This window comes from Manihot esculenta, chromosome 15 (genome assembly GCF_001659605.2).
Source record: "Manihot esculenta cultivar AM560-2 chromosome 15, M.esculenta_v8, whole genome shotgun sequence".
NCBI classification, from domain to species: Eukaryota; Viridiplantae; Streptophyta; class Magnoliopsida; order Malpighiales; family Euphorbiaceae; genus Manihot; species Manihot esculenta.
The window spans coordinates 5787300-5810323 of NC_035175.2; the positions used below are offsets into that span (position 1 = coordinate 5787300).

General features: G+C 33.2%; 4 protein-coding genes across 4 annotated transcripts; 2 read left to right on the top strand and 2 right to left on the bottom strand.

The window, feature by feature from the left end:
* Positions 1–1111: 1111 nt before the first annotated feature.
* LOC110601567 (autophagy-related protein 18f-like) lies at positions 1112–8534 on the top strand. Its single transcript, XM_021738740.2, is given in 9 exon segments — positions 1112–1855; positions 1857–2091; positions 3708–4172; positions 4259–4690; positions 5045–5281; positions 5387–6217; positions 6314–6465; positions 7741–8106; positions 8206–8534. Coding segments are annotated over 8 exon segments (2757 nt in total). The 5' UTR covers positions 1112–1814; the 3' UTR covers positions 8105–8106; positions 8206–8534.
* Positions 8535–9430: 896 nt separating this feature from the next.
* Positions 9431–13092, top strand: LOC110601335 (probable galacturonosyltransferase 12). The gene is made up of 6 exons (XM_021738431.2): positions 9431–10175; positions 11114–11166; positions 11272–11433; positions 11530–12120; positions 12212–12514; positions 12598–13092. Exons 1-6 carry the CDS (start codon positions 9965–9967, stop codon positions 12880–12882), a joined length of 1605 nt encoding a protein of 534 aa, XP_021594123.1. The 5' UTR covers positions 9431–9964; the 3' UTR covers positions 12883–13092.
* A 1459-nt stretch (positions 13093–14551) lies between these two features.
* On the bottom strand, positions 14552–17907 carry LOC110602167 (transcription factor ILR3). The gene is made up of 5 exons (XM_021739615.2): positions 17466–17907; positions 16262–16324; positions 15483–15560; positions 15228–15390; positions 14552–15048 (listed from the first exon to the last, which is right to left on the bottom strand). The coding sequence occupies exons 1-5, from the start codon at positions 17603–17605 to the stop codon at positions 14782–14784; spliced, it is 711 nt and encodes a 236-aa protein (XP_021595307.1). The 5' UTR covers positions 17606–17907; the 3' UTR covers positions 14552–14781.
* Positions 17908–20583: 2676 nt separating this feature from the next.
* Positions 20584–21609, bottom strand: LOC110602501 (thioredoxin-like protein CXXS1). The gene is made up of 3 exons (XM_021740035.2): positions 21347–21609; positions 21123–21245; positions 20584–20921 (listed from the first exon to the last, which is right to left on the bottom strand). The coding sequence occupies exons 1-3, from the start codon at positions 21452–21454 to the stop codon at positions 20769–20771; spliced, it is 384 nt and encodes a 127-aa protein (XP_021595727.1). The 5' UTR covers positions 21455–21609; the 3' UTR covers positions 20584–20768.
* Between the last annotated feature and the right edge of the window lie 1415 nt (positions 21610–23024).

The window sequence follows — 23024 nt, forward strand, 5'->3', positions numbered from 1 at the left end:
GAAATTTAGACAAGACAATAATGTTTTAAAATTATTTTATGCATATTTTAGAACTGATATTTATCTTAGATGAATTCGTCGTAATACTACTCTAACTGCTTATATTTTGGCTAAAAAATCTATAAAGTATAATCGTCGCTTTATTTAGTATGATATTTATATTTATTTATAAAATTTTATTAATATAATTAGTAGTTTTATTAAAAAAATAATTTTATTATAAATCATCTATAATAATAATAGATTTTATTGGTTTCATGATAATTAATGGTTAATATTTAATTATTATATAATATAATAATTAAAAAAAGCCTTTTGGTGATAAGTTAAATTTTAGATACAAAGTACAATGATGTAGGATACGAGAAATTTTCTCAAATACGTATATGGAATAAATGCCGTATGCTTGCTTGATAACCAAGAAAGGAAAAGAGAAGAAAATCGCCCGTTTACGGTGACCTAGTTCTAGTTTCATGCAGTGCTTCACGGCAAATTACACTCCCTTGCTCCTTACATCATAGCCGTTGAATTGTATTACTTTCTTTATCAACACATCAGCGTAGTCAACCTCCATGCCATTGCGAAGACTACAAGGAACGCTTCCTCAGTTTACCCGTGCAAGAAACAAAATTCCAGGGAATATAATCACTTTTGCTGCACGAGACGTTTTACAATTAATTTTTGTTTTTATTCAATTAATGCAATGAAACAGTTGTTACTAAAACAGATGGACTAAAAAATTTATAAAACTCTCCTTATCTTATATATATATATAATTTGAACTGTATGTTATTCAAATGGTTAATAAATAATTGTAATTTTATTTATATTATATTTCAAATTTTTATTTTTATTTTTATTTTTATTTTTAAACAAGTAATCCTGAGAATTTTTAACTTTTTTATAATGTAAAAGACATGGAGTTGCAGAGGTTGAAGGGAGTTGGGGTTGCTGAGCCTGAGAAGAGGCAGAGTAAAGAAGGTGAAAACTGTTTGACCCATTTGGTTTAGTTTTTCAACAAAAGAACAACTCGGAATCGAAAGCCAAAAGTCCTTCCATTTCCCTTTAAAAAAAAAAAAGCAAAGCATAATAGAAATGAAAAAGCTGACCCAACTCCAACTTTGAAAATTTCCTAAAAAAAGAAGTAGAACTCTGAAAACAGATAGAGACGTAAACCATTGTCTTTTCCCTCTCCCAAAATACATCCTTTCTCATCTATTCATTATCCATTCACTGTCTCTCTAGATCACCTCTGCTAATTTCCCTTAAAACAATTCAATCTCTCTGTATCATAAAATTGGGATTTTACTTTTACATATGTATCCCAAAATCTTATAATATTGTAAATATTACACTACAACTATAAAATTTGGTTCGAATTCAAAAATATTTATTGGTTTGTTATTTTTTTTCATTTGTTTTAGAAAGGAATTGTAATCCATCTTGGAAAGAAAGTCCTATCTATTGTAGTTTTTAATTTTTTATGTTTTTTTTTTTGGAAAGCCTTAAGAGGTGAACTGGGTTTTGTTTAGATTTGTTTCTCCAAGCTCCCTCTACTGGTTTATGATTTTTGCAAAACTCAAACTTTTTAAGACCATGGATTTCGAGACTTTAGACTGTTGGTAGTTTGGTTCCAGTTAGAAGTTTGTTTTGCTTGTTTAATTGGGAAATTGGACTTATCTTTTCAAGCAAAATCGAGGCTGACGGATACGCTTGGAACATGAATTTATTAATCAAAGTTCAAAGGCTGTTTCCTTTTTGGATTAGGGCTTTTTTTTTTTGTCTAATTTTCTCTAAATGAACGGCCTGACTCTATGCTTAAAGCAGAAATTGCAGAGTCGTGGACTGTAGCCATTGGTTTTAGCTGCACTTGTTTTTTGGTCTGTTGGGACTATTATGAGGAAGAGTACTGATGGACAGCAGCAGAAGAATCAGCAGGCGCGACCTAACAATGGATTTTTACCAAGCTCCTTCCGGGCGATTTCGAGCTATTTGAGGATTGTTTCGTCTGGGGCGTCTACGGTGGCGAGGTCTGCTGCGTCTGTCGCGCAATCCATTGTGGATAGAGATGATAATGATAACAATGATCAGGTAGAGTGGTCCTTCTCTTGCAATTTCATTTTTCTTTTGAGAGAGGATGAAGATTTTATGTTGCCTTTGTTGAATTTGATATATGAATGGTGTTTGGGGGAGTTTACTTTGACTATTTCTGCTCATTTTGGTATTCATAGGTATATGTATGGAAGATTATATTTAGTTTATGGAGATGGTTGAAATATTAGGCTGGCATATTAAATTTGTTATATTAACCTTTTTTTCCCCTTTTTGGAGGGGATGATGGTGGTGGTTGTTTTTGTCATTAGATTTTGATAAAAACTGAGATGTTCGTTTAAGTGTCCTTATTTGATTAATTTACTTAGGAAAATGATTTATCAAGCTTGAATAATTTATACCATAGTTCAAGGAACTAGCTCTCGGTGTGATAAGAATCTCCTCATCTTGGGTGAGGGTATTCCAGATATGTTTATGATTTCGTTCATATCAAACTATCTTAGTTTGCTTTATTATTATTAATTTCATTTCAGTTTTTAACAGGCATAATTGGCTTCCATGGTTGATCGAATTTGGTTTTTCTTCTATCTTTTCCCCCCTTAGACATTATATAAACATGTAAATAGGATTATGAAGTGTCTTAAGGATGATACGTGAAATTGGCCATTTTGAAGTTTAGAAAATAGGCAGAAAGACCTATTTCTTCATTGGATGAGAAAGCATTGCTGACCATCAAAATTTCCCCTCCCCCTAGACATCTTATTTGTTTAGTCAATACATTACATGACATCTTCTCTGTATTTCTAGTTCTGATCTTAACTTCTGTATCAGAAAAAGAAAAACCACAAGAGATGGGTGATTCGAGTTCTATTTACTTTTGGAATAAGAGTCGACAAGAGAGAGGTGATTTGGGTATAGAAAAGAAAAGAACTAAAGAAGCATAGAGAAATCAAAATCGAGGCAGATAACAAAAAGAGAGAGATATATATAATATATATGAGAGATTCCTTTATCTCACACACTCTAGAGCCTAAAAGTAGGAAAGAAAAAGCTAATGTTTAATTATATGAGAGAGAGATATAATATATCTTTAATTAATCATTTTTTTAAGGAGAAACAAAAAAAAAAATTTTTTTAACTAATAAGTGCCGTCTCAGCAAAAATACCTGAAAACATGCTATTGTAGGTTGAATGGAGTTTTGTGTTACTTAGATAGAAGTTAAGGAGGGGGGGGGGGTTAAGCGACAAAATGAATTTTGGTTACCTTATTGTTACTAACCCCTAAATTGGTGTACCTTTTGTGTAAATTACCCAGGTATATTATTTTGTGTGATTTCAGTTAAGGGTTTAAAGATTATGGTGGTTGTGAGGTTAATGGGTGCAAATGGTTAACCTCTGTTCATCTTTCACTTGTAAAATAGACTCCCAAATAAGGATAGGAGGTTAATCTTCATTTACATTACACCTTTTATTCTCATTAAAACATCTCTAATACAAGGTGTTAGAAAGTGGATGAGTCACAGAAAGTGGACTTTCCCCTTTTTCCTGTTGATTATTAAAGATACCACATGGATTCATATTTTGTCTGGAATCTGTCAAATTAAGATCTGTAAGTCTGGATAGTTCTTATCATGTTCCATTTCTGCAATTTGTAGGTCCAGTGGGCTGGTTTTGACAAATTAGAGGATGGGGCTGATGTGATTCGACAGATTCTCCTGCTGGGGTATCGGTCTGGTTTCCAGGTTTGGGATGTTGAGGAAGCTGATAATGTTCATGACCTTGTTTCTAGACATGATGGCCTCGTTTCATTCATGCAAATGCTACCGAAACCAATAGCATCAAAAAGGCCAGCAGACAAGCTTGCAGACAGCCGACCTGTTCTGGTAGTTTGTACTGATGGGACCCTTTCTGGAGGTAATACCATTCAAGATGGGTTACCCACTCCGTACAATGGGAACATCCCTAAACACTATGATCTGGGTAATTTTAGTTTTGTGCCCACTGTTGTACGATTTTATTCCCTGAGATCTCAATCTTACATACATGAGCTGAAGTTCAGATCAGCTGTTTGTTCTGTGAGGTGTAGCTCTCGAATTGTTGCTATTTCTCAAGCAGCTCAGGTTGTTGGCTAATGAAAAATATTCTTTTGGAGCATTTGTCATTTTTGCCTTATTGGGGTTCAATAATTAAGTTCTATTTGCTGCAGATACACTGTTTTGATGCGGCGACATTGGAGAGAGAATATACTATTCTCACAAATCCTATAGTCACAAGTTATCCTGGTTCTGGAGGTATAGGCTATGGTCCTCTTGCAGTTGGTCCCAGATGGCTGGCCTACAGTGGAGGTCCAGTTGCAGTCTTGAATTCTGAACGTGTCAGGCCACAACAGCTAACACCTTCTGCAAGTTTTACTGGTTCCGATTCAAATGGAAGTTTGGTAGCACATTATGCAAAAGAATCGAGCAAGCAACTTGCTGCTGGAATTGTAACACTAGGTGACATGGGATATAAGAAGTTGTCCAGGTATTGCTCAGAGCTTCTACCCGATTCCAGTGGTTTCCATCAATCAGGGAGTCCTGCCTGGAAAGTCAACAGTACTGTTAATGGTCATTTGCTAGATGCAGATAATGTTGGAATGGTACATGGCTTCTCCTTTTGTTCCTTCTCAGTTGTAGAACTTTTTGGTTTATCACTCCTTTTCTCAGGGTAGGCTATTTTTTAGTGATTTTGCTAAATTTCATACTGTAGTCGGCTTCATGGCTTTATAGATTGTCAACTGTAGTAACACTAAATTGTGATGTAAAATTGGTATGTTGGACTCCATACATGGGTAATATGCAGTTGCTGCTAGGTGTGAACTTTTGCTTAGATATTTTATGTAGTGGTTGTGGGTAAGTTTGTCCTTGTTTCAGTATGAAATGGTAGCAAGCTTGGATTTTTTTTCCCGATATGCCCTTACTTTTCCTTTTTTCTGTTTATTCATGTTGCTCAGGTTGTTGTTAGGGATATTGTCAGTAAACGTGTCATCACCCAATTTAGAGCACACAGAAGTCCTATTTCAGCATTGTGCTTCGATCCTAGTGGGACCCTCTTGGTTACTGCCTCTGTTCATGGCCATAACATAAATGTTTTTAAAATAATGCCTGGACTCCTAGGAGGCTCCTCTACAGGTGATGCTGATGCATCTTATGCACATCTTTACAGGCTACAACGTGGCTTTACAAATGCAGTAAGGGCAGCTTAATTATTTTGAATTTCCTTTTTCAAACATACTTCATCATTATTGTTTGATGTCATTTTTCATAAAATTTTGTTTCTGGATTTGTATTCTCAGGTTATACAGGACATCTGTTTCAGTGATGACAGTAACTGGATTATGATAAGTTCTTCAAGGGGGACAAACCATTTATTTGCTATTAATCCCTTTGGAGGATCAGTGAACTTTCAGACTTCAGATGCTAGTTACACCACTAAAAGTAGCGGCTTAAGTGTGATGACTAAGTCAGCTGTTCGGTGGCCAGCAAATTTAGGTTTACAAATGCACAATCAACAGAGCATTTGTGCACCTGGTCCAGCAGTTACACTCTCGGCTATCAGCAGAATAAGGAATGGAAATAATGGCTGGAAAGGTGCTGTAACTGGTGCCGCAGCTGCTGCAACAGGCAGGTTGGGTTCCCTTTCAGGTGCTATTGCTTCATCCTTTCATAACTCCAAAGGTAATGATGATTTATATGTGGATGGCACCACTTTGAAGACAAAGTATCATCTTCTTGTTTTCTCTCCTTTGGGTTGTATGATACAGTATGTATTCCGGATATCAGCGGGTATAGATTCAACTGTTGTGTCTGGACTAGGGGCAACTCATGAATCTGTTCCAGAAAGTGATGGAAGGCTAGTAGTTGAGGCAATTCAGAAGTGGAATATTTGTCACAAACAAAGCCGAAGAGAGCAAGAGGATGATGTTGATGTGTACGGTGAGAATGGAAATTCAGACAGTAATAAGATATATCCTGAAGGCAAAAAGAAGGGAAATAGTCTTCATCCTGAAGGTAGGGCTGTGGCTACAAAAGCGAAGTTCAGCCTTGAGGAAAGGCATCATTTGTATATTTCAGAAGCTGAACTACAAATGCATCAACCTCATATTCCAGTATGGGCAAAACCTAAGGTATGTTTTTGAGGATATCAAAGTGCTAATAGAATCATGGTTGTTTTTTTACTTTTGTCTGTGACTTGCCCTTTATTCTTGTCATTATTTTGCCAGATATACTTTCAATTGATGATGGCAGAGGGGATAAAAATGGAGGAAGAAACTGCCGTACAAGGTGAAGTTGAGGTTGAAAGGATTCCAACTCGTACTATTGAAGCAAGGTCAAAGGATTTAGTTCCAGTTTTTGACTATCTTCGACATTCAAGGTTTGGTGAAATTTTTTTTTTTAATTAAAATTTTGCATGTGAGGTTGTGTCTTGCTTTCAATTTAAGGGAAATGTTTTAAAATGTTGCAAGGCATTATTGGGTGACATAATAATAAAGAAATAATCTTAGATGCCTGGTGTGAATGACTGTATCCTCTGTTCTGTGGTCGAACAAATCCAATGCTGTGAAAGTAGATTTAGTTGGTTGGGCTTTGGGATAGAAGGTTTGATTATGAGAGAATATGAGCTATTTAGATTGAAGAGTTCTGAGGGATGTTTGGGTATTTGGCCTTTATTCTAAGGTGATGTTTTCTTTCATGCTGAAGACAAGTTGGGTACTTAAGTCGTGCATCATATAATTATATACCCAAGTGCTGTGGTTTATTGACCAGTTGCTGCAAGGGATGGCTACTTGCCAAAATAAATAATTGTTATTAGAAACCTTCATTAGAATATGGGTATTTATTTGGTGGCTGCTTTTTGGGCCTTTTTTTGGGTCTTCCCTCTTGATGTTTAGTGATAGACCTGAATTACTGCCTTAGATAGTAACAAGGCTTGTTACACAAACAATCTTGGGGATTGTTATTATATATTGTTTTGCGATAGATATTTTGTTAATAATATAGATAAAATAGTTGACAGGAAGTATTTCATAAAAAATATATAAAGCTTTTGTGCATTTTTCTGTTTTAGTGTGGTAAAATAAATGTTGTAATTATTATTTATAGTTATTGTATAGTTACAATATGATAAAGAGAAAAGTCTAAAAGAAAAAAAGTATATATTCGCATAAATGATAAATTCCAAATTCATTATTGAAAGATTGTTGTTTTGTCAATTGTTGTTTTGTCAATTCATTACCTATCTATTGAAAAGGTTTTACTGGAGATTTCTTTTGCAAATAATTTTTTGTAACTTAAAGAAGTGTTTGATGTTAATAATTTGAAGCCAATATAGTCAATTGTGATGATATAATTTAATTCACACTTATTTGTTTCTTTTTCTTTCAATTTATTTTAACTTTGTTTTGGATAAAAGAATTTAATTTATTTATAATTTTGTTTTTATCCCTTTTAACCTCTCCTCCTCCTCTTCTTCTTCTTTTTTGGTTTGAGATGGTTACTTGCGGACATATTATTATTATTTGAAACCTCTATTAGGGAATGAATGGATCACCGTATTCATTTAGCTGCTGCTTTTTTCTTTATTTTTGTAACCTAAATCCTTGGTGTCTACTGTCTAGTGACAAAACCTTTATTAATCTTATGTATACAGGGTTCCTGCCTTAGATGGTAATGTGAATGGGCAACTGCGCCATCAAAGGTATGTGCTGCCTGAAAATTTCAGGCTTTCCCGTAGAAACAGCTCTGGCTCGCTTGATTCCGTTACTGATCCTGGAACTGTAGCTACTGAACATCAGAATGGGGTTAAAGAAACTGGGTGGAATGGTCCTAGGATGCCAGTAGAAGCTATGGGCTATGTAAATAGTATTAACAGCCCCAAAACAGATACTTGGCTTGAGAATGTAAATAATAGGGCGAGCTTAAGGAGAGAAGCTCAATTAAAGCTTGTAAATAGTAACAATAGGAGCCCAAAAGTGGAGAATCAATTTGAAGATGAGGGAGATGAGTTTGATTAGAGGTAATTTTATATGTTCCTCATTCAGAGCTTCTGTTCAATAACATAGGAAACATGATTAGAGAGTGAAGACGCTAAACCATGATTTTGTTTTCTATTCAGGTGTGCAGCTATTCTTTTATTTTGGTGGAAGGTTCATTAACCATATGTTAATATTTGTGGATGGAATTGTAGACAAGAATGAGAGGCTCAGAGGGCTGGACTGTGAAGCGGAAACGTGGATATTATTCTAGTCTTCTCTTGAGGTTGTGTACATATATCTTCACAGTGATCACTTGTAATATGTAAATAAATGTAAGCATAACTTATATTAATAACTTTTTTTTTTCCTGAAATTTTCTATAAATTGCAAATTTCATATGTTACAATTCTTGTGTGAGCTTGGGGAGACAAAATTTGTTATATAATATGAAGGGTTGTTTTCTCTGGCATATGACTTGCGAGTCCTTTTCTGTATTTGGTAGTTTCCATTGGTCTGGAGGGAGCTCCTTCCTTTTCTGCATTAGATGTCATTTTCCCTCTTTCATTTTTCTCTGGATTTGATAATTTGAATGTCTTTTTTACTTGCAAACAAATTCCAACATGAAGAGAGGACACGTTTTCAACTTCTGGCCTTTTTTCTTTTTACTTGCTTATCATTTTAGCGCCAGCTGGTAGTGTTAATGGTCATAAAATCTATTTTTTAATATTGATTACACAATGAGAGAAGGTCAGTAGAGTTGGATTTTTAAGAAAATTTGTCATAATAATTTAATTAATACAATCAAAAATAAATTATTTTTAATTTTTATCGTGTAATTAGTTAATTTACCACTTAATTTTAGTAGAAAACTATATAGTCATAGAAATAAAAAAATTTTAGACTTGATAATGTGATTTCAACGTTGAAATGCCCATCATAAGATGAGGTTACTGGGTTACTGCTAATTAACATTTTCGATGGACATACTAACAGCTAGTTAACACTTATTTTTAAAAAAAGGAAATTAAAATTTCATCAAATTAGTTGTATATGAAGTCCAAAAAAAAAGGTCATAATGTGCTGAAAATGGATTCCAACGACATGAAATTATTTTCAAAATCCTTATAATCGTTACATTTTTGTAATTTTGTTTCATCAAATACTCAAATTAATTCAATCAAACTTTGAATAATTTTTATCTTACTTATGATTAAAAAATTAATGAACTTAAAATAAAAGAAAAAAGAGATACATCTTCAGTTAATTAAGAGAATATTCAGAATTAAGCAGGTAAAAATTTAATTATTGTATCTTGAATCAACATAGACGGAATTCAAACATGTATTACATATTCTGTTGAGAAGTGGGGTAATTTGTAATGGAAGAAGAAGCAAATTGTTTTCTGCGATTGCACTCCAAAGACCATGGAAAAAAAAAAAAAAAAAAAACCCAATGAAGTGAGAAGAAGAAGAGTCATTTTCCATTTAGAAACTCTGTACTATCAAACTACAAAACCTCTTTGTATGCCTCACCTTCATGTGTAGGCAAAGCTAAAGTTACACCAACCTAAAAATACAACTTCTCCCTATCAATGTTTTGTAGGACTCTTCTCTGTCTCAACTTCCCTCCTTCAATGCAAAGCTAAAGTCCCATGTCTCTTTCTCCTTAACAACCCTCTTCTTCTCTTCTGCTATATAATTTAGACACCCAAAATTTTTTGAATATCTAGCCCATTTGCTAAGCAAGTTTAGGTAATTGATAGCTACCTTCAACTCCAATCATTTCCTTCCTTTTACACCATTTCTCCACCTGGGTTCTTGCACTTCTTCTTAAGAAAGAAAGAAAACTAATCTAGGGAGGAGGGAGGTGGCTGCTTCTGGTTCTTGTTTCTAAAATAAAATGCAGCTTCACATATCTCCAAGTCTGCGGCATGTAACGGTGCTTCCAGGCAAAGGTGTTAGAGAATTTATCAAAGTGAAGGTTGGAGGTAAAAGAGTTTCCTATAGAATGCTATTCTATTCTCTTCTCTTCTTCACTTTTCTCTTCCGCTTTGTCTTCGTCTTGTCCACTGTCGACACCATTGATGATGAAACCAAGTGCTCTTCTCTTGGTAAGTTTTCATTTCTTTTCGTTTGTCTCCTTATCATTTAGCAGTAGTTTAATAATGCAGATTAATTTGATTTTTAGAGTTAAGCTAAATTTCATGTATAATATTGGTGTTAAGTGAACAAAAACGAAGCCAAAACCATGATTTAGTGGAGATTAAGCTTGATTATCAATAGAATTTAAACACATTAATCAATCCTATGAATGTAATTAGGTTTAATTATCATGGAAAATCCACGTATGTTCTGCCTCGAAAAGGCCGCTCGCCAACCTAATAAAATATAGTTAATAATTATCCATTGGTTGCTTCTAATTAAATTAAATTAATTAATTAAAATCTGCAGATTACAATAATTAATAATTAGATAAATACGAAAAGATTTTTTTTTTAGAACCACATGGAGAGCCTAACATGTTCAAATATTATTCAAATCAGCATTATAATAGGATTGATAGTTCAGCTGTTTTTTTTTTGTCAAAACTTAACCAGTAAAAGTGGGACATGTGGCCTTAACAAGACACACTTAGTCTAATTTAATGAGTTTAATCATTATTAAATTAAATATTTGCTGAACTCAATTTTTATAGCTTTATTTTTTTTTAAGTGTTAAAAAAGTGTGAGATTAGGATGTGATTAGTTTTAGGTTGCTCAATTAGTGTCCATAAGCACAAGTGGGATGGTACAGACGTTGTAGTTCCAACCATAATTAGGCAATTACAGGCTACAACTTACTACTTAAAACCATTTTTATTCACTGTATTAGTGATGGATGAATGACCTAATCCTGGAAGTCTCCCAACTAACTTTGATTTATCCACCTTAACAACGTATTAAAATTAAACAACGTATTCAATTCTTTTCTCAAATTTGCAATCAAAGATATTATTTATCTCACAAGTCTATTTATAAAATAAAATGATCTTTTAATTTGTTAATGGTAGGTTGCTTTGGGAAAAGACTAGGACCAAGGATACTGGGAAGAAGACTTGACTCAGTAATCTCCCACCTTACTTCAGCTTTAAAGTATTGTTCCATCAACATTTGTGATAAGAAATTTTTGTGAAGCAATTTGTTACTAATTAATTTCATGTTTCTAAAGGTTCCAGAAGTAGAAATGATATACCAAGTACTAAAAGAACCCCTAGACCAAGATGATTTAAAAGGAAGAAATGATATTCCTCAAACATTGGAGGAGTTTGTGGCACAACTGAAGAACACCAATTTAGATGCTAAAGCTTTTGCCCTCAAGCTCAGGGAAATGGTATCTCCTTTTTCTCTCTTTAATTCAATCCCTCATTAATGAATTTATTTACCCATTTGCCTAATTCACCTTTTTTTTTTTTTTTTCTGATTTCAGCTCACCCTGCTTGAGCAGAGGACCAGAACAGCCAAAATTCAAGAATATTTATACAGGCATGTAGCATCAAGCAGCATACCAAAACAGCTCCACTGCCTTGCTCTAAAGCTAGCCAATGAGCACTCCACCAACGCAGCCGCCCGCCTCCAGCTCCCAAAGCCGGAACTTGTACCTGCCCTTGTCGACAATTCCTACTTCCACTTTGTACTCGCCTCAGACAACGTTCTTGCTGCCTCTGTTGTCGCCACTTCGCTTGTCCAAAATGCATTACGGCCCCAAAAATTTGTTCTCCACATAATAACAGATAGGAAAACTTATTCGCCTATGCAAGCTTGGTTCTCCTTGCACCCTTTATCGCCAGCAATAATTGAGGTGAAGGCATTGCATCATTTCGACTGGTTTACAAAGGGTAAAGTCCCAGTTCTTGAAGCAATGGAGAAGGATCAAAGGGTAAGGTCACAGTTCAGAGGAGGTTCTTCTGCAATTGTTTCAAATAATACTGAAAATCCCGTCGTTGTCGCTGCTAAGTTACAAGCACTCAGTCCTAAGTACAATTCAGTGATGAATCACATCCGAATTCATCTTCCAGAGGTATAAAACTAAATTAATCAAACAAGAATATGATCAATTTTGTTGAAATTGGTATTTATAGAAAGGTAATTTTTGTTTGAAATGTTTGCAGTTGTTCCCAAGTCTAAACAAGGTGGTGTTTCTGGACGATGATATAGTAGTGCAAACAGATCTTTCGCCTCTTTGGGACATTGACATGAATGGAAAGGTAAATGGGGCAGTAGAAACCTGCAGAGGAGAAGATAAATTCGTCATGTCGAAGCGATTCAAGAGCTATTTGAACTTTTCTCATCCTTTGATAGCTAACAATTTTGATCCCCATGAGTGTGCCTGGGCATATGGTATGAACATTTTCGATTTAGAAGCTTGGAGGAAGACCAACATAAGCCTCACATACCATTACTGGCTTGAACAGGTAATTTGTTCAGTTTTAGCTTTAAGCATTTCAAGATTTGCCCATTGAAATTTCCATTTTGCTAATAGTTTTGCAATTTGCAGAACTTGAAATCAGACCTGAGCTTGTGGCAGCTAGGAACATTACCACCAGGGCTAATAGCATTCCATGGTTACGTCCACGTTATCGATCCTTTCTGGCATATGCTGGGTCTAGGTTACCAAGATAATACAAGTGTAGCTGATGCCAAGAGTGCTGGTGTAATCCATTTCAATGGCAGAGCAAAGCCATGGCTTGATATAGCATTTCCTCGGCTCCGGCAATTGTGGACTAAGTACATAAACTTCTCAGATAAGTTCATCAAGGGCTGTCATATTAGGGCATCGTAAGTTGAATATTTTAGAGGTGACCATACAAATATATGTCTGTATATGAGAAGGGGAAAAGACAAAAAAGAGAAAGGAGAGAGAGTGTTTCACAAGCTCAAAGGCCTTCTTTGCAGATTGTAAAATACAATACAAACTCGGGCATTTGTTTTTTTCTATTTTATTCTTTTCTTTAACAATTTTAAAGAGATCGGAGACTGAGTTTTTAATGGACTTTTGAGTGCTAGATGGTATTGGTTGGTGCGGCTACTTATGCACATGAAAAGCACGTTTTTAACATATTTTTCCTTTTTCTTTTTTGTTTTTAATATTGCAGCACTAAATGCTTAAGTATTAAGTCGTATCTGTTTTGCAGAAAATATTTCTAACAAAAACGTTAAAAGATTAAAAAAATATTGATAAATTTATATACATAAAATTCAGTGGTATTAATAAAATTTTCAAAATATAAAAAATAATTTACTTTTTTAAAAATATTTTTTATAAAACGCCTAGTAATAGAAGAAATTTAGTTGTTCATCTTTTCGGTTTATTTGTATCATCCTGCTTTTTTTAAAAAAAAAAAAAAAAAAATACAAGTCTTCTAAAATAGAGAAGGGAAAATTAGACGTATGTTTGACCGGACTCCCTGCATTATCATCACTGCCACGGTACTTTGATACATACACCAATTTGCTGGAGGCCCTTGCTAATTTTTCTTGACATGGCTTAAAAAAAAAGGTATACCGTTACAAATTAGCCAATTTGCAATGAAATTGATCTATCATATCTGGAAAATTAGAGACCCAAACTAACTTCACACTGGGCTAATTGACTAACCAGCTTTTCTCCCAAATCCCTCTTTCTGAGTTTCCTTTCTTCTCTCTCTGTCAAGCCGAGCATCCTATCAGTGATGCGAGAGAGGGATCTTGTTCTGCATTTATCTTGTTTTGGCTAGCGCTTAGGAGAGATTTCCCTTCTCTCTTGGGAAAGGTTTTTTTGTTATTTTTTTTTTCTGAGTTTTTGGTTTCGCAGGTCTTGCTCATCACGATCGAGGACCTTCTTTTGAGATCTATGTAGCAATAAGTTTTTTGACTGTTCGTATTTGGATATGTTGGTATAAGGCTGTAATTTGTTTTTGAGTTTGTTGTAGGTTTGATGGCAGCATCTCAAGGATGATCAGCCTTCACGTCATGTTGATGAAATGAGAAGCCATCGAGCTCTACACGGTCACCTTTCAAAGTTGTAGTTTCTTAGATCTTGCGTGGTACCTAAGCTTTTGGGGCTTATATCATATGTTCTTCCTTAGGGTGTTTTCATCCTTTCTAAACTTTTCTTTATAGTTGTGAAAAGTTTCCTAAGAGCCACCATTCCTGAGTGCGGAGATTGGATGATTGCAAATGGTGCTGATAAAGGTACTGTTGCTGTCAACAGTAAGCCTTAGTTTTCTCGATATGTTTGGTCAATTATTGTCGTTTAGAGCCTTGTCAAGGTAAATAAGCAGTTTTCAAAAAAATTGATGCTTATAGATTTTTCTATAAGCATTGAAAGGGTGGAGAAGATTGAGGTGCATTTGTGGTCCCAAGTTCTGCATGAATATAACCTTCACCTAGCTTTCTCCATGTACACGAACTCTGCGTATTCACACTTGCGGACTCAAAGCGGTAGCAAAATCTACAAAAATCCTTAGAAATGCTCAATTCAGACATTGATTGCTAGATAAAATTATTAAATTTACATGTGAGGGCCAGCAGCATTTCATTCAAAATCCAGATTGCAAATAGTCAGTCGCCCACCATGTTCAGTTAGAAGACCCAATGAAAACCTAATACAGACGAGAACAATGAGGAAAAGATTTTTTTTTTTTTTTTGGAAGCAGGGAGGGGTGCGAAATGCAAACCCAATGCATTAGAGGTCGCTAGCTTAAGCGACAGGTGGGCGGAGCACATGATCTTGAGAGGTATCCACTGCAGCAGGTGGCATAAACTGCCACATGGCAACTCCTGGGTAACTAATGAAAGGCACTAACTTGTTTCCAGGTGCTTGGCCTTGGGTAGCAAACGTAGCAGGAATTGCTGGTGGCGGAGGCAAGAAGCTAGGTTGTGCATTCACAGCTTTCAACTGCTGCTCCAACTTGTCCTTCTCTGCCTTCAGCCTCTGCTTCTCATCCCGAAGTTCATTCTTTTCAGCCTACATGAGACAAATCACAAATTAGCATTAACAGTAGCATTCCTAACCCTTTTCAGGCTTATGGTTAGCTTTCAGGTAACACGCTCTTGAGCAATTATCAAATTGCACACGGGACGCCAAAATCATAGCCTTTCATTCTCAACATGAAGAGGAAAAAAAACGAATGAATGCAAAATGACCTTCAATTCTTTGATCTTCTCTTGAAGACTTGAATTTGAGTCCTTCAACTTCTGAGCTTCACCTCGTAACTGAGTCACCATTCGGACTGCATCAATCAAAATAGCAGCCTTATCTGTTTTAGGAGGTCTTCCAGGCTCCAAGATAGAGCCCAACTCCAAAAACCTAGTAGTCAACCGAATAAAAAATGTCAGTACCTCCCAGCGAGAGAAAAAAATTAGACACAGAGATAGAGATAGGAGAGAACAAGGGAGTACTTGTCATTTAGCCTATCTCTCCGCAACTTCTCCCTACATGCTTTGGAGCTAGAAGCACTACACAATTCAGACCTACCCCTGCAGCAGAAAGAATGAGAGAGTGAGAGATGGGAAAACATCCCTCCATTAACATAAAATATTAAATAGGCAACTAGACAACAGATGAATCACACTTTTATCAAAAAATAACAAGAGAGTTCTTGGGGCAAGGAAAGGGGGAAGTAAAAATCAACAAATGCTGGGGTACATGTAATTCATTTAACATTCCAAACAATTGTAACTTTGGCATAATCTCATGGTACTAGAGTGGTGACACCTTTGACATAGATCAACTTAACTAAGGCCACACTTTCAACAATAATTATATAGCCGCAAAACCAAATTGAATCAACATACAGAAACTCTTCGCCACATAAATGTTTATTGCATAGTTCTGTTCCACATGTAATAGCCTATCGTGAGTGACTTAAAAACTACGTCACTGTGACTAGCAACTGAAAGAAAAGAGATTTTGATTTAATTCCACAAATCTAACTTCTGAAATCCGCTTAAGCATCTAATTTTTGACACCAACCCAGCATTGTCAAGTCAAGTCACAATAAAAAGGAATAAAAAAAAAGTGCCTTAGATTCTCAGTTCCAGTAGCCAATACTTTCTAAACAATATATATATATATAATGGGAATAAAGTTATAGTCTCACATAACACAAATGGGTGAAAATTTCCCAACTCTAAAAGCAAAGGAAAAATAATTGCACATCAAAATGACATTGGTATACCTCTTCTTGCAGCTGGACTCCTTCTGAGCATCAGAATCCCCAAATGGTCCATCAATTTCCAAGCTAGGAAGATATGTCACAATTAAAATATTAGAAGAAGATAATACTGTGAAGGGAAAGAACAGGACGAGAGATTAACAGCAACTTAGGTCCATACTACATGTTTATAAACTGATCTAATCAACACGAGACAAGATTTTACTTATGAACGGAAACATGGAACATGATTTACAAAGTAAATGCAAAAAGCAACCTCTTTTACATCAATCTTCAATATAGCAGAATTTATAATAAAGATCACTGACAACTTCAAATTTTCCATACTTTTTCCAAGATACCTATCTTTCAATAGATCTAGATTAATTTCTTGATCATCACTTTACAAAAAGACTACAATAAGACCTATAATATCAGTGTTATCTAGTTCTTACCAATTGACCAAAAAAAAATCACAAGACTTGTGTATCAACAAGTACTCATTATATGGCTCATCTTGCAAGCCAATATATAAAATCCTAAAGAAAATAGTAGGAAAAAGAAAACATTTATCATCCAATTTTCTGTACAGTATTAATTCAATTACATGGTCTGCTGCCATGATGCAAATGAAACTGTATCACCTCTACAACTTACAGCAGGCAAGAATGAAATGACTTTCCCAGCCAAGGCCATTTTCTACTAAGGAACCTATAGGCATGAAACTGCTAAATGTGAATACACAAGCAAACCCTAATAGTACCTGAACTAAATTCCACCTGAGACACCTTTTTCCCCATAATCAACTTAATCCAAATCATATAATAGCGATTAAATTCCAGGAAATACCAAAATAAAGCAATACCTCAACCAGCTAATAAAGGTTCCAAAATGAAATGACCAACATAACCAAAATCGAAGCATTTGCTGCAATTATTTGACGCCATTTAGAAATAGGAGCTCTAAGAAATACCTTAGAAGCCCCAACACGACCAAAAATAAATAAATTTCCGAATGGTTCCCTAGAAATCCAGATAGTATAAGGTAGGGGAATTTTAAATAAACAATTACCATGAACCCAAAACGACAATTTCCAGTTAAAAGAAGTCCATCCGAAAGCAAGAAATCACTAAATTATTACTCCAAAGTTCGTTAAAATAATGAAAATGACAAATTAAATGAAGTCAACAAAAACCTAACTGAAAGATGGACTGATATCTTTACTAACCCGACATTCGAGGGACCATTTGTGTTTTGTACGGGCCACGAAAAGCCGGTAACCGGAACAGAGAAATTTGCATCAGGAACAGGGATATCGTCGATCAAGCCGTACTCCATCAGCCAATTAGTATTTTCTGGGGATACCATTTCGAATGACAGTGGATTCTGAATATCCCCGGAAAATTGCCGTCGGCTTTCCGGCTGAGGGAATTTACGGAAAAAGATGGTTGTCGAGGGTCAGGGTGTGTTTGGAGTGAGAGAAAACAGAGAAATTGGAGAGTTTTGCAGTTTAATTTTCAGCGGAAAAGAAGAGGGATGACAATAGTGGGGCGGGACAGAGAGAGAAAGAGAGACAGAAGGGGGCGGATGTTCGTGTTTGGTGCAGCCGTGTAAGTAGCGTGAAGTTTCGTCATCGTGCGCTAATTTGATGGGCTAGGAATTTGAAGCCCAAATCTCCACTTAAATCATTATTTGTATATTTAATTATTTTTATTCGTTTAATTTTGACCATTAGATCTCACCGTTTTAGAATAATTTTGATAATTTACAAATTATATTAAAACAAAAAAAGAAAGAAGTAATGATAGGAGCTTAATATTTTGCATTTAAAATGTAAAATGGTCTGCATATTTTTCACAAATTAAAAATGACGGCATTATAACTAAAATAAATAAATAAATAAATAAAAATGAGGGTGCAGCGCAGATGTTCTTAGCATCCAATTCCAAAGTCCAAACAGCAAGAAGTAGAGTTTGGTCCAAAGATTAGGTGAATGTGGTGTGAAGTGAAGGAACTGCGGTGAGTTGCAAGCAGGCTGACGTGTAGCCACACAATTGGTCACCAATGATTTACAGAAAAAACTCGTGAGTGCAAGTACCAACAACACGTAGGTGGCTCTTTCATCTCTAGTTGACGTGTGTGTGAATATTAATATTAGATTTTCTCTAATATGATATTAATTTTATGTCAATAATATAAAGAATTAAATTTATTAAAGTATAACATATTTTCAAAATATTAATTATTCATTAATTTCTACTTGATTTAAATATTGTGAATCAAAATTTAATTATCTTAAAAATAATTAAATTTTGAATAATATAAATAAAAGATATATTAAAAACAATATAAAACTTATTATTTTGATTATTTTATTTATAATTTATATAGAAATAATAATAATTTTTTTATAAAAGTGATAAAGTATCAATTAGAAATGATAAAAGAAAAAATCTTCAGAAATGTGCGCATATTTTAGGCATCTGGTGTTTTAGAAAAATGTATGAATTTCCTCTCAATTGATAATAAAATATTATATAAAGAAAATAAAAGAAGGGATCCAAAGACTCCAAGTGGTTTTCTGAAGCCCATTGTTTTTGTTCCGTGTCTGGAATCACCACGGTTTTCTCAAAATGCCCTTTTCAATTTCTAAATTTTATTTTTATAATAACTCCAAAATCAGCCTACTATAATTAAAAAAATAATAAGTGGGACTCATAATTTATTTTATTTTAATTTAAAAATAAAGTGAAAGGAAATTAAGGTAATTATAGAAGCTAGCACAATAAAAATGGTGTAGTCAGTGGGCATATATTAATATGCACTAAGCACATCATGCTCAACAATGCTATTGGATGATAGGAGACCTTTTTTTTCCCCAATTCCTTCTCTTTTTGAGAGGAGATGATTGAAATTAAATATTTTTTCACTTTTATAATTTTTTTAATTATCTCAAAATTATAATTCAGTTTTTTATATTATAATAATATATAAATTAATTATTATTATTTTATTTTATTTTTAAGATTTTTTTCAAAATATTTTTCAGTATTTAATAAAATTTAATATCTTTAAAATATGTAAAATTAAAAATAAATAAATAAATTATTCTTTTAATATATATAAAAAATAAAATAAATAAAAATTATAAGAAAAAAATATAAAAAAAGTAGTTATTGTTAATGACTCATTAGATGTTTGGTAACTCACATTTCATTTTTGTATAATTACATCAATAATCAAGTTAATTCCTTGCCATTGTTGCCACTAACTCATGGAGGCCAACCTTGCCAAAAATTTAATTTAAATTTATTTTTTAAATTCACAATATGTTATGCATAATATATATATATATAGGTAAATCTAATTTTCTTCTTATTTTACCACATGCATTCATCATATGGATTTCTGAATATTTTATTTGATAAAAGGACCTGCAAAATAAGAAAAGATGGTCAGGCGTCTATCGAGAATACCCCGATGAAAACTCTCTATTGTTCAAGTCAGGTTCATGAACTAGTGTAATATGAATAGGCAAGAGTTACAGAGAAAAATAAAATAAAATATAGAACCGAGGAAGAAAAAAAAAGAAGGACCCATGTTTTTCTCTATTCGTGATGTATATCTGTTTTTCTGCTATAGTGTTAGCTGTCTCTGTCACTCAGTTCCGTACGTATGAATGTATCAGGATTTCTCTTCACGCCAGACGGCCATTTAATTCTCTCGGTGCGCGTACAGACAGAACTGCGAAGTGATTAGACCGGCTCCTCTCCCTCACATCACATCACTGGTTTGAACTTCTTCCTGCTGGGTCTGAACTCATGGGTAACCCATCTGGCCCGGCATGTCTTGGTGGGTTTTGGGCCATTATTCTTCTATTGAGTCCGATCTCACAAAAAATAGAGGAAGTCCAATAATCATCATATATATATATAAATTTTATAATTATTTGCCCACCATTCACTAGATGAATTGACGGCATACAATATAATCTCATCTGGATTTGATTCTTTCTCATCCTCAAAATATCTATTTACAAAATGAAAGTATATTTTTCCTATCTCATAATTTTTATTCATATTTTTTATTTATTTTTTTAAATTATAATAATACATAAATTCATTATTAGAAATCTATTTTATTTTATTTTATTTTTAAAAAATTTACTAAATTCTCTCTTAATATTTAATAAAATTTAATATATTTAAAATGTATATTATTAAAAAGTTAATAAAAAAATTATATTTCATGTATGAAAAAATAAAATTAATAAAAATTATAAGAATATCTGAGTAATTATTTTTTATTATTGAAAAAACAAAATCTGTTTGGAAAATACCGTCTAAATATAGAAGTGGAGTCTTATTAATTACATATTTACATTCAGTAAGCGTAAACATTGAAGAAAAGGAGAAAAAAAAAATCTTAGACACATGGCATATTTTTCCAACAAGAACTCAAAAGCCATATGTAACCAGAAACATACATATATAAAAAAGGTTGAAAGAGCATGAAGATGTTGATGCCTTAACTAAGTTTTAGGAGAATTGATAGAGTGAATGAAGGCATTGATTCTTTTGGTGATCTCATGAGGGTTAGCACCCACAAGCTTATCAACCTCAGCTCCTTCCCTTATCAGCATAAATGTTGGCATGGCCTTCACCTCCATCTTCCTTGCCACTCCCTGTTGTTCATCAACTACTTTTTTTATTTATCTCCATTCTACCAAATTAAACCCAATTTTCCCCAAACATAAATCATTATAATTACAAACAAGAGGATTTATTAATATTATATTTTAATATTATACTTTTTTGTAATAATTAATTTTGAAAATAACATATGAATAGTGATTTTAATGGTAATATATTCAACAAATTTTTACCTTAATCTCATCTACATCAACAGTGAGAAACAGAACATCTTGATATTTTACGGCCAGCTCCTCAAAGAAAGGATTCATGGCTACAGAGGGCATGCACCAGCAAGCTGTAAAGTGAACTACAACCTACAAGTTCACCCAAAAAAAGGAAAAAATAATAATAATAATAAATTTGATTGATCATGTTAATGTCAAATTTGAAAAGCTCTAAACTTCCCACATCTTACAGGGCACCCTTTACTGGTAGCTTGAGTGATGAAGAAATCCCATGATTTCTCTGACCCTACTTTCACAACTCTAGATTTCATCACCTGTCCATGGCCATTTTCACCCATTTCTTCTTCTGCTGCTGCTGCTGCTGCTGTGAGAAGATGGTATAATTTATAGAGGCTTGTCTGGAGATGCTATCTGCTATTTTCTCTTTTATTTCTTCAGTATTTTGGTTAGGATTAATGTTGTATTATCTTAAAAAATGGGACAGAATTGATTAAACGTGGACCCATTTTTGACTTAATAGCAAAGTCATTGCTTGTTCAACATATATATCCAAAGGGTTTCGCTTTATCCATTTCTCATGTTCTCAATAAATATCTATATCTGTTTCGAGACCTGAAAATAAATAAATACATTTCTAGTTTTATGCCGTATTCAGTAATCACAGGACTTTTAAAATAAGTGTTTTATGTTTTGAACTGATCAAAACGCTTACATTTAAAAATTAAAGGAGTGAATTAAAAAAAAAAATTAAAACTTTTAACAAATCAGACCCTTAAACAATTAGTATTGTCAAAAAAAGAGTTTTTGTAAGTAGTAGTGTTGTAGAAGTTTTGTATATAATTTTCAGAGAAGCACTCATAAGTTATCTCATTCTCATGCCATGTTCAATGGACATGGAAGTTTCCCTTTTAGCTGTTTTAATTTTATGGGGAACTGCTAACTGTAATTTGGAATGTAGTCTTCTTCTGCCTACATGCACCGTCCTATACATATTGTTATTGGCACACGTGTCAATGAGTTTCTGAACTTGTATTTCTTTCTAAATTTGTAGGTGCATAATAAAGATTTAATAGATATCCTTGTCAGCATTCTGGTGATGAAGTGACTTGCAGTATAAGAATACACTGCATAATACCTCATCTGTCTTTTCATATTAATATTCCTATTTCTATATTTCACAAATCTCCAGCTCATGCTCAGAGCTCTAAACAGCTAAAATACCGGTAAAAATTAAATTATCTCAATTTAAATTTAATTTATATTTTTAATATCTAAAAATTTAATTAAACCATTTAAATTCATTTTAAATTTAATTATTATTATTCAGATAAAATTCATACGGTTTAATTTTATATATTTTAATTAATAATTTATATAAAAATATATTTTATTAATAATTTTTATTTAAAAAATTTAATATTTTAAAAAATATTTAAATTTTAATTTTTAAATAAAAATATATGAAAAATTTTATAAATATTATTATAAAATATATTTTTTATATTAAATTAATTATTTATATAAACGAATTCAAATAATAGATACCTATACATAAAATTTAAATTCGATCTAAAATTATAACGGGTATTATTTTTTAAATTCAAATTTATATCAAACCCAATTATAATTATTAAATCTATCTTTTTAGAATTTGATTGAATTGAATATCAAAAATACTCTATCCGTTCCATTTTTATGCATACCGTATACAAGTAATTATGAATTTGGATTCTTATTCAAAACGAGTAAATTAATAATAATAATAATAATAATAATTCCAATGATACCGATTATTTTTTATGATAAAATGACAAAAACTTCCATAAAATCTATATAAATATATTTTGTATTTTTAAAATTTATATACTATATTTTTATCATTTTCTTTTTTAATCTGCCTCATCTCCA

Excerpts from the sequence above, each read along its gene's own strand:
- LOC110601335 (XM_021738431.2), top strand. The coding sequence starts at position 9,965 with ATGCAGCTTCACATATCTCCAAGTCTGCGGCATGTAACGGTGCTTCCA. Across the intron at positions 11,434-11,529 it reads CCCTCAAGCTCAGGGAAATG|CTCACCCTGCTTGAGCAGAG; the intron begins GTATCTCCTTTT and ends TTCTGATTTCAG. Across the intron at positions 12,515-12,597 it reads ACCATTACTGGCTTGAACAG|AACTTGAAATCAGACCTGAG; the intron begins GTAATTTGTTCA and ends TGCAATTTGCAG.
- LOC110602167 (XM_021739615.2), bottom strand. The coding sequence starts at position 17,605 with ATGGTATCCCCAGAAAATACTAATTGGCTGATGGAGTACGGCTTGATC. Across the intron at positions 16,325-17,465 it reads AATGGTCCCTCGAATGTCGG|CTTGGAAATTGATGGACCAT; the intron begins GTTAGTAAAGAT and ends ATATCTTCCTAG. Across the intron at positions 15,049-15,227 it reads AGAAGATCAAAGAATTGAAG|GCTGAAAAGAATGAACTTCG; the intron begins GTCATTTTGCAT and ends TGTCTCATGTAG.
- LOC110602501 (XM_021740035.2), bottom strand. The coding sequence starts at position 21,454 with ATGGGTGAAAATGGCCATGGACAGGTGATGAAATCTAGAGTTGTGAAA. Across the intron at positions 21,246-21,346 it reads CTACCAGTAAAGGGTGCCCT|GTTGTAGTTCACTTTACAGC; the intron begins GTAAGATGTGGG and ends GTGAACTTGTAG. Across the intron at positions 20,922-21,122 it reads TTGATGTAGATGAGATTAAG|GGAGTGGCAAGGAAGATGGA; the intron begins GTAAAAATTTGT and ends GATGAACAACAG.